At 41.2% G+C, this 14,565-nt stretch overlaps 1 protein-coding gene across 10 annotated transcripts in view; it reads left to right on the forward strand.

Annotated features, from left to right (window-relative positions):
• JARID2 (jumonji and AT-rich interaction domain containing 2) overlaps positions 1–14,565 on the forward strand; it is a 216,542-nt gene that overhangs the window by 113,138 nt on the left and 88,839 nt on the right. For all 10 annotated transcript variants that reach the window (XM_051799158.1, XM_051799156.1, XM_051799152.1 and 7 more), the window contains exon 3: positions 8,341–8,482. Coding sequence is in view for 2 of the 10 variants with exons in the window: in XM_051799152.1 (XP_051655112.1) it covers positions 8,341–8,482 (142 nt within the window). In the remaining 8 variants the exon portion in view is untranslated. The remainder of the gene's footprint in view (positions 1–8,340; positions 8,483–14,565) is intronic.

The following is a 14,565-nucleotide window of genomic DNA, read 5'->3' on the forward strand; positions in this document are numbered from 1 at the left end:
GGTTGCTTAATAGTGGTTTTGGATGGAGATGTAATGGAAGTAAGGAGCTTCTTTCAACCTATATAATTTAATCAGTTCTCTTTGGTGATCTTGTCTTTTGACAGGCTGACAAACACATCTTATGCTGTAATGTCATTCGTGCTTGGCTTTCATAATAATGATGTATATCTACATATAAAAGCACTCTTCTAGTCATTTATGAAGATTGTACAAGCTATTCACTAACAGTTTTTGGCATAATGGTACTGCTTTATGCATATGCTCCGTTATGTACCACAATCAACCTAATGTCCAGTGGCTTGTCATCTGAAAAGCCCACGTACCGTTAATTACCATCATGGTGGCAACACGGAGCATCATGTGGTATAAATGATGATGGTTTCATGCTGTGATTTTTTTATTTAGAAGCAGAAAACTGTGTGGTTTTGCATTACCAAATGAGATGAAAATAGCCTTTATGACAACTATAGTTAAAAAAGTGGACAGGGAGTTTATATCTCTTATCCCAGAGAAAATGGTTGTGGTTTTGTTTTTAAATTATGTTACTGTCATGAAACCCCAGTTCTTTAATCTCTGAGACAACCAGGGCATGAAAATAGGCCTTATTTTTGAAGCATGTTGTCTGTTTAATATGTAATGTGATACCTTGTCATGCTGTGACAATGTGACAGATGGCATTTGCACTATAAAACTAAATTATCTTTTGTGCATAGCTGTACAACAGCTAAATACAGTAACTCTGTACAGTATGCTGATTAATGTAGACTGCAGATGTTTTAGAGATACCAGTGTGTTTAAACTTCGCATCAAATGATTAATGGTTTTATTAAACATGCCTACCAAGATCCTGGTAGTGTTTCAGCATGTAGTCTAGCATGTAAAGGGCATTTTTGGTAGAAGACAAATTTAGGATTACAGACAACGCAAAGTAGATTTGTATTGCATTGCAGTTGTTTGTCTATTACTTATGAAAAATGGATGAGGACTGTTCATTAATGATACTATGCAAGTAAACTTGTATATAAAGCTATATAGCTCATAATAAACTGTAAAGTCCTGTAGTTAAGAATCATAGAATTGTTTAGGTTGGAAATGACCTCTAAGATAATCAAGTAGAACTGTTAACCCAGCACTGCCAAGTCTACCGCTAAACCATGTCCCAAAATGCTACTTCTACACATCTTTTAAAGACCTATAGGGTTGGTGACTCAACCACTTCCCTGGGCAGCCTGTTCTAGTACTTGACCACCCTTTCCATGAAAAAATTTTCCTAGTATCCGATCTAAACCTCCCCGGCGCAACTTGAGTCCATTTCCTCTTGTCATATTGCTTGTTACTTTGGAGAAGAGACTGACTCCCGCCTCGCTACAACCTCCTTTCAGGTAGTTGTAGAGAGTGATACGGTCCCCACTGAGCTTCCTTTTCTCCAGGCTAAAAAACCCCAATTCCCTCAACTACTCCTTGTCAGACTTGTGCTCCAGACCCTTCCTTAGCTTTGTTTCCTTTCTCTGGACACACTCCAGCCCCTTGATGTCTTTGTTGTAGTGAGGTGCCTAAAACTGAACGCAGGATTCGAGGTGCAGCCTCACCAGTACTGAGTACAGGGGGAATCACTTCCCTGCTCCTGCTGGCCACAGTATTGCTGATGCAGGCCTGGATGTCATTGGCCTGGATGTCATTGGCCACCTGGTCACAGGGCTGACTCCTGTTCAGCCAGCTGTTGACTGGCACCCCCAGGTCCTTTTCCACTGGGCAGTTTTCCAGCCTGCCCAGGTACCTCTGTAGAGCCTTCCTATGCTCAGGTAGATCAGTGCTCCTGCCCAACTTGGTGTTGCCTGCGAACTTTCTGAGGGTGCCCTCGATCGCCATGTCCAGGCTTTCAGTAAAGATACTGAGCAGGACTGGCCCCAACACTGAGTCCTGGGGAACACCACTGGTGACAGACTACTAACTGGATTTAACTCCATTTACCACCTCTCTGGGCCCAGCCATCCAGCCATTTTTTAACCCTGCTGACATTGTACCTATCCAAGCTATGAGCAGTAAGTTTCTCCAGCAGAAAGCTGTGAGAAATGGCATCCAAGACTTTACTAAAGTCTAGGTAGTAGGCTTTATCTACAGACAATATCTACAAGGCTGAAGGCCAAGAGGTGTAGGTGAGCCACCAGCTTATTACTGGTGTTGATTTTCATACAAAATGTTACCTGTGTAAAACTAAAGGCCAGAGTAAATATTTAAAGAGCTGAGAGTAGCAGATTTTTCTCACTATATTTTAGGCATAAAACTCATGTTGGTAGTCTTCCACAGTGTGGTTATGTCCAGGAGTTCAGGTGGTACAAACCTTTCAGACCATAGTGTGGGGTGGCTAACCTCTGACTTTCTAACACTGCAGTAAAATCCTTTGCTTTCTAACATTTGTATCAGCTCTCCTAAGTGGGATGATGCAAAAAGAAGAAAATCATTAATATTTTTGAACAAAGCTTTCCCGTACAACTCCCAAAACTGCATAGCTGAAGTTTGGACAGGCATGTTACTCCCTCTGTAATTGAACAAAGCTTTAGCTCCATGCCTATGTAACGACAGTCTGTGCTGTTTATGACATGCTCTCATAAGGAACATTGTCATCCTAGCATGATGAGAATGCTGCCTTGAGTAAATCCCTTTTTTTAACTTCTTGTAACTTGTGTTTATTTTGCTGATTGCCCTGGAAACTGGGCTTTTCAACCAGTCCAGAGCGGTTCAGCTTGCAGGAATTGGGCAGGAATGAAGTGAGAGGGCTGCCAGGGGAGAGACAAACCCAGTATCTCTTGGCAGTAGGAAGAGAGTGTCCCTGTGTAGTCAAGAGGCACTCAGGAGCAGAGTTATATATTTCACCTGTTGTTGAGATGTGCAGTATTGCTCCCCTGCACTGTGGACCTGCTGACATTATCTGTTCATACTGTATAGAAGGCCGTGAATGTGGTCATGTTGAAATTGTCCTTGTTTAGGTCATTTAATGCTTTTGATATCTTTGGCTTGTGTTTGTGTGGTGTTGACTGCTGATTTTTCTAACATAATGGCTTTGCGGGTTGCCTCTGACTGTGAGAACTGACTGGAAATACAATTGAATGTATTTTCTCCCTAGGCTACCTCAGGACTGGGAAACAGTGAGCTAAAATAGGTGTTGCTTTATTGTAAGAACATGGAAATGTTTGTGCTCGGATGCCTTGTTGGCATTGGAGTAAGTGATGTAGAAACAGTGTTTTGGAAACATTGTGAAAGTCCCTTCACCCAACCACTTAGTTAACTAACCACATGATACTGAGATTTGTTCAGATGCTCCCCTTTGGTTTCCTGATTATTCAGTAAGTTTAATAATGAAGAACATACCAGTGATTGTAATCGCATCTATTTTTAAAAACAGCTAACCCCAAACCCTCCCTTGCATTTTTTCTGTCTTCTCATATGTTGCTGCTTTCTTCTTCTTTCTTCCTCCTCAGTTTTCCTTATATGTATTTATAGTTACACCATGTTTTACTGTATGGTGCATTCCCAGATACTGTGATTTTGCATCACATCTTTAGCTGCTCCCAAGACCTGTCCCGTGTGTGCCTGTCAGTCATCTATCCAGATGTCCAAAAATACGTTAGGTCTTGAGAACAGAAGATCACTTTAGAAGAGAATTGTAGATTGTTGCTAAAAGTGGATGTGTATCACCAAAACCAGTAAGGCTAGCAAATGTACCAGCATAAATTAAGCCCTGCCTGCGCTGAAATAGTTGTCTTACTTACCAGGCTCTTATGAGAAGTGATCCACTTGAGTCAGCACAAGCCCCCTGTAGCAAGCTCATTTAACCAGATTTAACTGTTTTTACACACACTCTTATTGGTGAGAGGGACATTCCCATTGCTGGAGTAGGCTCAGCAAGATCTCTGCTCCATTAACAACTACAGCCAAGAAGCAAAGGGGATCATGAGGTGCAGTGGGAACAAGAGGGAGCATGCTCTGCGAAGGCTGTAAAGCCATAATATCCGTATTCTGTGTGGATCGTCCTAGAGGGTACAGTTCAGCTCTCATAGCGGAGCCCTTCCTGCGTGTGAAAAAACAAACAAACTTGTAGCCACAGACAGATTTGAAAACATTCCGTGTGGAAGGCAAATAAATAGGAGGTGATAGAAGTCTCTTTAATAATGACTAGGGTGCAGAAATGGCTTTTATGCTTTCTCTTGCTTGTAACAGAGGGGATGTAGTAGTGACATTTGCTGCTTTTTCTCAGTGCCGATAAGTGGATTTTGTGTGTGTGTGCCTTTTTAAGCAGCATGTATCTAAAACTGCAGGTTGGTATTGCAGTGTTCATGGAAGTTTAAAAAAGAATTCAGCAAAACTGTGAAAGTTGACATTTATGTGATTGATATACATTTTAGTGAGGATGTTAAGGTCTCCGTGGTTCAGTTTTAAGCTACACTTTGTAATTATTACGAATTAGTAATTGGCCTTTCTCTTAAAGTGTCTAGTCTTGATCAGTTAGAGCAAGAACAGTGTATTTAAGGGATCACAGGTGTCATTTGATATGCAAGTTCCTGTATTGTCACTTAATTAAATAATTCATTATTACTGACTTAATTAAAGCAGTGTTTATTCAGTGACTTTGAGCCATTCAGTGTTTCAGTTCCATTTAAACTTTGGCAGCAAATATACACTGCTTCTCTGTATATATAAATTATGATTTCATGTAAGTAATCTTAATATATGAAATCCTACACTGCCTCATAATGCAAGTTGCTATACTTCCAAATTTAATTTGAATGAGGTTTAGTTTTTTTAAAAAATCTAATTTGACTTTCAAAACAAATACTTTTTATTAGAGGAATAAAGTCTTATTTTTATCAACCCTGATTTATTCTGCCTAGTTATCCAGGTCTTGTGGTTAGTCATGAGTCCAGCTGCCAGGGGAGAAGGCAGTGAGAGCTAGGGCTGAGATGAGCCTAGTGGGCAAGGGGCAGGCAGCCTCTGCCAGCTCTCTGGCAGCTGAGAGTGTCATGGGCTTCGACATGAGCCAGGGCTTGCTGGCGTCATGATTTAGAGGTTGAAGGGCTTCGACATGGAAAAACAGTAGAGGAACTGTTTGTCCCTTTGATTTGATTTGGCTCTTGAGGGCTTGCTGATTCCTTGACTTTTGCTGGATGCTCCAAAGTAGCCAGGATTAAAGAGTGGTTCAGCTTTCCGGACTATGCAAAAGAGTGTTTTCTTGCTCAGTTGTTTTTCTCTTTGTAGCTTGGTTGACCTTAGAGAGTCAAACCCACATGGACGTGCACCAGACTCTGTTCCTGCAGTGCACCAGCAGACCTGTATGTCCTGTCAACTGCACTGGTGCCAACCAATGGTGATGGGAGTGCCTGAGTATCACTTGGCAAAACTGTGGGGTTCCCATCCCATCCTGGGGCCTTCAGACCTTTTATATCTCCCAGCTGAGGCACAGCAGAAGAGAGCAGGGTTTTATTGCAGTTAGAGAGAGCAGGAATGGCATTTGAAGGAAAAGATATCTGGGGGCAAACTGAACGCATTTGATATAAAAATGATTGAGTGGCAATAAACTTTATAACAGCCTGCTTCAGCATGTGCTTTCTCTCCACTACTTGAAAGGAGGCTTTGGACTGTGGCTGTCTGTGTCTTTCATCACTTCAGAGTAGATTTTGCAATTATGCTAGCCCTGGAAACCTGTAGAACATGATACCCTTTCCCAGTATTTATCAGTATCTCTCATTTGTAGTTTTATACCTCTCTTTTAGGGCTCTTGTTTTAGTCCGTTCCAGCGGACGATAGCGAACATCAGTTATCAGCAATATTACTGTGTTTTGGAACGGTGCTGGTTATGATGAATAATATTAGGCAAACCCATATTTTTTTCCTTAAGGGACACAAATCATGCTTGTCTCCCAAGTGAGCTGATGGTTTGGCAGGGTGAAAGGATGAATAAAAATTGCTTTCCAAGTGCGTGCAAGTTGACAGCCCGAAAGGTGATTTTCTTGACTCATATACTTCAGGTTGCTGGGTTTTACATATGGCAAGTCTCCAGAACAAATATTGCTTTTGGAAAACGTAATCAAATTCTACCATAAGAGTTAAGTTACTGAGTGTCAGGCCTCAAATGATATGCTTGATTTAGCCTTCTCTGGAGTTCAAAAATTGTAAATTTTATCAGCAGTGGTTTCATGGAAAAATGCAAATCAAAAGTTGAAACTTTCTTAAGAACAAACATGGGCACTAGGGCTTCTTGACAGAGTGAATTCAGCATAGAAATATAATCTATTCTGTGTTTTTTAAAAGGTTACCTTCATTTCCTCAGGAATGGTTTGAAGGGATGCTGTCACCCCGTGTCATTTAATTGTGTCGGTACATTACAAGCCCTGTTGTAGTGTCATGTGCTGATACTGAAATTTGTATTATTTGTAGGGTCATGGTTAGAGATCCCTTAATTGGAAATGAAGTATCACAAGGAATTTAACAAAAGAGGAGAGAAAATGTAAATTGGGTCATTTAACTTCTAACTGAAGGTCTTAGGCTGGCTAGAAGAGACATTTTAATCCAAAAATTGGAGCATAGTTTCAACTTATGCTCTGTGGGCTCCATATTAGGAAAAAAAATTGAGTTACTAGTTCACCAACTCTTCCCCACAAAAAAAGTAAGCCATGTTTCTGCTTTGTAGGTGATATTTTTAAAACAGCATACAAAATCTACAGCATGTGGTCACCATATAGCTACCTCTGACTCCAAGTCAAGAGAAATTTGGTGTAGTTCAAGAATGAATACGAGCAAACTTTGATTAGAAAAAGAGAGATAAGATGTGGTGATACGATGCAGACTTTGCATTAGGCTGTTTAAAGATGGGTCATCAGAGCTATTGGGGTGGAATGGGTACGTGCTGAAAGGTTTGTAGCCTGCTGGCAGGGGATGTACCACTTGCAATTGTAATGCCCAAGTGAACAGGGAATAAATAGCCTTGCGGGAAAGGAGCATTTGGCTGTGGCTGTGCCTGAGGTTCTGGTACAGCAGCTCACTGGAGGTGTCTTGCTCAGTGTCTCTGGGGAGCTGAGCTTGGTTGGATGCTTGGTTATGCAATGAGTAAGTGCACTGATGGTGCTGAACAGTGATTTTCCTGAAAACAGAGGTCTGAAATTATATAGCACTGATGTAGTGCTGGTGTAAATTCTTGAACTACTTAGTAAGCATTTTCAGTTTAGTACTATTACAGGCTTTACTACCTGGCTCATCTTGGAAGGGGTAGCCACCCCCCCACCCCCCCCTCCCCCGTTTTCTTTTCTAAGGTGCGATTATAGAAAGGGAGACTGAAGTGGCTAAGGGAGGGAGGGAAGTCTTACCAGCATTTCTCTGAGGAAATAAAGCTGTGAAACAAAGCTTTGTTATGCCATTTGCAAAACTATTTGGGTTGAGAGATGGGAAAGCATTCTCCTGGATAAAATTGCAACTCCTCTGGTAATAAGCTCTTAAAACATCTAGTAAATAGTGAACTGATAAAATTGTTTCCTCCCTCTCAACCCAAAGCCTGCTGAAGAATATGTTGCTATTTTAATTCTTCCCTAAGTATAAGGAGTTTCATTTCTGTCTTCTGTTATTTGTAAGAGTCATATTGTAGTTACTTGGTTGAGTAAAATACACAAAATTTGTTAGACATTATGCTTGTATAGGTCCAATGCTGTCTTCCATCTATATTGCTTTGGGAGAGAAAAGGTGCAAAAGGGGAGGCAGCTGTTGCTTGTGTACCTTTGCTGCCCTGTGTACTTTTTCTGTCAGTCTGGAGTTCTTGTAGATGAGTGACACTTGGCCAGAAGAATCGGAGTCAAGAAACAGATGTTTGATGTTCTCCCTTTTGGATTTAGGATTTGTTTTGAAGGATCATAAATTGCAGTAGTTGGAATCAGCAGAATGAAGAGCAAGATGATGACAAGTTGGACCAAATGGTTTAATTTTATATAAATCCACAGATAAATGCAAAAGACTCTTATCTATGCCAGTCAATAGGAGTTCTGGAAAACAAGGATAAGTTTGACTAAGCTGTGTCCCTTTTTTTGAATGTGACAAGATTATAAATACCATTGCACCCATAGTATGGTTATTTGAGATTGGGGTTTTACAGTTAATCAAATCAGAAACAAACAGTCGGGCAGGTTTTTCCTGAACTACCTCTGTGCGAAGTCAATGTTGCTTGCATATATCTTTGCAAGATGGTTGCTTTGGGCATCAGCTCTTTATTGTTAGTGTCACACCTGAATTTTTATAAAATCCATTTGGCACTGGTAGCACAAGCTTTTAATATTGTGTACTACTTTGTCACATTTGCAGGACTTCTCACTAATGGCCAATCTAAAGGATTAGGACCGGGATCAGAACAGCTGGAGAATGAGAAGGACGATGCATCGCAAGTGTCCTCAACGAGCAACGATGTTAGTTCTTCAGATTTTGAGGAAGGACCCTCGAGGAAAAGGTTAGTAGTGCATTATGATTAAAGTACAGCTTTTCTGCCTTGTCCGTTTTGTCTTACAGTGTTGTGATTATGTTATTAGTAGGGTATGGTTGCACATACTGCCCTACCATAAACAGATTTTCCAGTGTGGATGCCTTCTAGTAACGGTGAGGATATAGCAAACTTTACTTCACCCAATGGTATAGATGGTTCTTCTTGTAGTTTTGAAAAGCATAGAAAAGCAGTTGTCATTTTGGAATAGATGAATGCTAATTTAAATGTCTTAGGACTCTCTCCCCTCCCGCCCTCACTCCTCCTCCCCTGGCTTTGACCTCTCAGGTCATGTCAATACGTATGTGTGTATAATTTCAAGGAAAGCATCGCTAAAGTAGTAAGTGTTACTGTTGTTATTTTTAATTTTTGGTGAATGAAACCATGTGAAGTTAAGAAAGAAGAAAAGAATAAAAGAGATGCTTCTGAGAAGAGAAACTATGTAGTAAGGTGGTGTGGTGGGTATCAGTTGCAAAGGATTACTTTGAGATACTGCTGCAGCAAACTGCCTCCTCTTTCCTAGAAGTGACTGAATGTGTAAAATATGGGTTAAAATCATAGGACTCATGCAATCTATTATAGAATATATGCTGAGAATGCAGGAGGCTGAGAGTTGTCCTCTGGATGAAGTAAGAATGAAAACAGACTGTCTGAAAAATGCCATTTAAAAGAGAGAAACAGAAATGCTTTCTCAACCTTTTTCCTCCACATTCCTCACATCCTAGGCCCAAGTCATCAAATAAAGTTCTATTTCAAAAAAAGAGAAGTATTCCTGCTTTGTGTATGACCTTATGATTCCACTGAAAAGCCCAAGGGGGTGAAGACACTGGTATTTTCCTGGACACCTTCATGTTCCTGTTCCAGTGTTCCCCACCTCTGGTCCACACAACCTTTTCTGTCTGTCCAAGCAACAAACTCAAAATCTAGTTAATATGCCCATCTTATCTTAGCTCGTTTGGTGTATCAGAATAAAATTTGTGTTGTCTTCCACACCAGTAGAAATTTTGTAAGGCTTATTGCATCCTGCTGCTGGTCAGGTCAAAAGGTTTTGTGTGTTGATTTTGGGCTTTATGAGGTACAATGGAGGATTGAAAATTATTTCTGCTGAACTATTTAGGTGACATTGACTGTAGGTGTGATCCTGGGAGAGAGTGGTCGTTATTTCGCAACCGCTGTTTGTTGCTTGCACATTATCTTCAGGAATTTTTGGTGCCCTCTGCACTTGCTTTGTCCCCTTGTTCCTCAGCTGTGCTGACAGAATGGCATGTAGGGTCACACCACGAGTAGGTTCAAGGAGCTGGTTAGGATTAAAAATAATAGCAAGAGAAGATGAATTGAGGCTTTTTGCCAGGGTTCTTTATGGTTAACCTGCAGGAGGCTTTTATCTCTTGTTGACGTTATGGTTGTAGGAGCAGCTACCAGTGCAACCAGGGGAACATCCCCTTCCTCTCTTGGGACTGGCAAGGGGCAGGAGGGCTTGTCCCTTATGCTGTGCCTGCTTCTGGTGCACTGCAAAGTCCAGCTTCAGAAATGAGTGGTATTGCTACTTCACCAGTCTCCAGAAACTGCATTTGAGTATTCTGGATGAAATATTTTTTGGAGGAGTATTTGCTAGGTTTGGGCTGAGGGAATTCATACTCTTGAGAAACAGCCCAGCGGTTCAGGCATATAATAATAGGAAAGTCAGTGCCTTTGGTACTTTTCAGCTTAAAAACAAAAAACCAGAAAAAATCAGCCCCAACACAGAACCCAAGATGAAAACTATTTTTCTGGCTTTTGTGAAAGGCAAGGTGTCATTTCACTACTACTTCATGCATCGTGATCTGTTGAAGTAATATTACGATTGTTACTGCAGTTGCTGTGAAGGAGAATGTTCTTGTTTTGTTTCCATTTACACCCAACACAGACTTTTATCTACTCTTTTCCTCCCTCAGCTTTCTCTTTGCAGACAGACCTTTTCTGGGCTCCTTCTCTTAATCTGTACTGAAGCACACTGAGTGTTTTGATACCGTCTTCTTGCTTCCTTTTAGGCTTTTTGTTTTGTTTATCTGAATATGTAATGTTTCTTCAGTCCATGTCATTTTGGAATCCCAGAAAGAGTTGTGTCAGGAATATTGGGTGAACAAAGGACATGCAGGAAGACTGGGGGGGTGGGGGACGCGAACAGGACTGAAATGGAATTTATGGGTTCACTGTCTCAGCTTATGAAGTTTTGAGAAGTGTGCCCTCCTTGTCTTTTCCCCAGACTTTCTCAAAATCAGACTTTTCAATTGTCTGTTCAGCTGTGTGTACAAGTAATGACACTCTTGTACTAAAATACACATTTAAAGACCGTAGCTTTAGCATGTACTCTGAACCAACCATTATATATAAGTTACTATTTAGTTCTTTATGGCTTGTGGGGGGTTTTTGGTGCATGGCAGGGGCAACCTTTTGGATGTTTGAATATGTCATCTTCTAGAGGAATGGGTCACCTATATTTCACACTAGTGATGGAAACAAGAAGAGAAAGAAACTAAGAAACTAAGCACAGTAAATATGGGAGTCTGTTTTAAGGGACTCCGTTTTGTTTAGTAGTTTAAGGCTGTGGTTTGACCTTTCAGTTCTTCAGTGTAATGGAGGGCTGGTACCATGGAGGCAAACAGTTTCTTCCCAGTTTCTTCTTCCCACCTCTTCCCATTTGTTGTGTCTGGAAGTCTTTTGGCCCCAGGTCTGTCAGTTCAGTGGACTGATCTGGCAGCATTTCCTCCCCCTGCCTAGAGCAGGTCACATTATATAAAGGGAATAGGGAGATAGATTCATGCATGTGTGCAGCATGTGCGTGTTTTTAATTTCCATTTATAGTTGATCCAAACTCCTCCAGTTTCAGAGACAATTTGCATGAGAGCCTGCATGAAGAGCAAGTGCCAATTCTTGGAGCAAACTGAGTGGAGAGTGAATTTGCTAGCAGTTAGCATGGCCTTGTGGTGTCACTGTGCCAGCCATCTCTGGTGTAGATTTTTCCTGGGTCAAAACTAGGCAGTGGACGCTCCCAGTGAGTTACTGGTCAGAGAACTTAGCTGTAGGTAGGTAGATGTTGACAGGCATCTGTGGGGGGAGGTAAATCCCTTCCAGCCTGCCTGTTGACCAGTGAAGAGATTACTGACAGGTATTCCTTATTTCACATATGTATGCCAAACAGAATAACACAACAGTAGAACCCCCAACCAAGGACAGCTTAAGGTTTATCACATCTATTTTTTTCCAGTTTCAATGCCTTTTGTAGTAACATAACTTGACTGAAGAGCTACACATGCCATAAAGAGGGCATCGTGGTGGAAGGAAAGAGATTGCTGTTCTGGTGAAAGTATACAGATTTAATATATACTGCAGGTTTTGTTCAGAAACTCAGATACTTTATTTGATGGACTAGGCTTTTGAATGCAGTGGTCTGACACTGTTAGGCTTCAAGTGGTTTCACCTAGTTCGTGGGTAGTCAGGAATTAACACCTTTTCTCTCTGGGGATTGGAGGAAGTTTCCTACACAGCCAGTTTTGCAACCCATGTGGAAAGTTCCATCTCCGTTTTTTGAAGTGTATTGTTTTGTATTGCAATAGTAATCTGGAACAGTTCTAAAGGTATGCAGCCTGCCTTCTGAGGTGCTGCAGGTTTCAGCTGTTGGTGGTGGTAAGGAGGAAAAGGAGTATGTGTATAGCTTTGCCTCTGCACAGTCTCCAGATAAATCCAAGAATTGTAAGCGCCACTTACAGAGTAAGTGGCATTTGAGGAGGATTGGCAGTGGCAGTAGTGGCAAGCTCAGTACTTCAAAATACTTAGATTTGTTTGAGTTTACACTTGAAGGATGAAAAATACTTGCTTTGATCTGAGCTGTGTGTATTGCTAGTGATCAGGTCTGAGGGGAGGCAGTGGGTTAATCCTGAGTTGTACAGCTTTCAACCAGTAAAGGTGAAAGGTGTCGGCATTATTCAAACATTTGGCAAAAGCTAAGCATTCAAATCTTACACTGAATCTGTTGTGCAATGGGTTGCTGTCTGGTTGCCATGTAAGTGAGAGCCATTGCTAGTTTTTTCAGTGCTTTGGGGAGAGAAGAACAAAAGTGTTGGTATACAGGCTTGGTAAACTGTCAGGTTGGGTGGTATTCACCATGTATAGATAGTACATTTTCAAAATCTATAAAAAAAAGATAGTTGCTGAAGGAGAAGTGTAACTTCCTTGTAGCTGCATGTTTTTGTTGCGAATCTCCAGTTTCCAGCTGTGATTCGCAGTTGAGAAGATCAATAGGTAACTGGCCAGATGTGTTTGGTCACTCTGCTGCATGCTTGTGCATTTTTGTGGGCAACTCTTTAAACTACAAGCACTGGCAATTAATAACAGTGTGCAGAGACAGATATATGTTTTCTAGTTACAAGTTGCCCAAATTACGCGAGAAGGGACATCTGCGGAGCAGACTTGGTGTGCCAGTATGTTGATCCTTGGTGATAATGGGCTATTGCTTGCTTCCTGTTACTAATCAGGTGGCTACTTATTTACATGGGCCCCTTCCCAGAAATGCACACAAGGAATTGCCAAATGCACAATTTTTCTGTTGTAAAGTTGAGTTAATAGAAGGCTGTGAGAAGTGGAAGGAGGCTGATTGATTTTAGTGACTCTTAAGCTTTAAATTTGTGGGGTTTTAATTTAATGTTAGAATATTCTCTCCACTAAGGGAGAAAAAAGACATTGGTTTAGTTTAGGAGCAAAATAAGGTTGGAGGAATTTCCCCCCTTGCAGGAGCAGCAGAGTGGATGGACATTGTCCCCTGGGTCAAGGGTGTCCATAGCTCCTTGGAGAGGACACTTTGTCCAGTTCTGCTACAGGGAAAGTTGTTGGCTGCAGGAGAAAGGAACAACCCACTGGGGAGCAGTAGCGTTTTAAGCTGCCACAGCTAGACTGGCCAGAAATTGCTTATTAGGAACCTTCTGGGGCCTTTAATTAATACAGCAGCTTTCTGCTAACGGTCTCAAGCATGTGACAATCGGAAGTGTGATTGTGTGATACAGCAAGGCCAACCCAGGGGATGTGCTCCTGCTCCTTGCCTTGTGCTGGCTCCCTGCTGCCTGCTCCATTTTCCTGTTTCTCCTTTTTTTAGTTTTATTTTTAGATGCCAGTTTAGCTCTCTGAACTGGCTTATTGTGGGGCAAGATGAGTGTTAAGATTTGTCAAATGAAAAGGTGGGAATATGTGGCCAAGGGGAGGGAGATAAGCATGCTGATCTCCTTTGGCTGGTGACTGCACAGCTGCTAGGCTGGCAGAGCTGTTTTGCACCCTCAGCACAAAAAAAAGCCAGTCAAGGGTAGGCAAGCTTTTGCATATTAGGCAAGCTGCTAATTTAAGTGGTTTCTTTTAGTGATATATCCTTTTCAACTTGAGCTGCAAAAGACTTTCTTGCAGTAGAGCTGTCAAAAGGTTGAGGGGATGTGGGGTTGGTTTCTTTTTTTTCTTCTCTTTTTGTCACATTGTTTTTATAGCTAATAATGAACAGTCTATTTAGCACTAGACTTAGCACCTTCCATGCAAGATGTAAAACAAGGTCAATCCTGTTCCCACATATGTAAATTTGTGAGGGATTTCTACTTGGTATTGTAGGTGATGGAGAGAGCAGTGTATTATGACTCGGGTGTGAAAGCAGGAGACTGCTCGCAATATCAAAGTGTTTTTCCAGGACCTTTTCAGTGAATAGTCTTTTCACTAATTGGAACACTATATAATGTATTTGTGTTCAGCTGTTGCCTACTACAACACAATGTAAGCTCACTTATCAACCAGGTGCTTCTATTATTTTTTTCTTATTTCAGTAGGCTGTGCAAATCTGCACTAGTTGTTTGCTTATGAAGAACTACATTAATCCACAATAAAACCAAAATGGCAATAAGATTTATGTGTAATAATTTTGATTTTTTTTTTTTTTACCCCCTACCCCCTCTGCCCCCAATCCCCCCCTTTCTGGAAATGCTGATATGAGTGGAATATATTCTTAGTGCCACACATTTATATTTAAATAACAAGCCTTATAA

Source organism: Manacus candei, unplaced genomic scaffold (assembly GCF_025592945.1).
Source record: "Manacus candei isolate 608988 ecotype Guabito, Panama unplaced genomic scaffold, ASM2559294v1 h1tg000049l, whole genome shotgun sequence".
NCBI lineage: Eukaryota > Metazoa > Chordata > Aves > Passeriformes > Pipridae > Manacus > Manacus candei.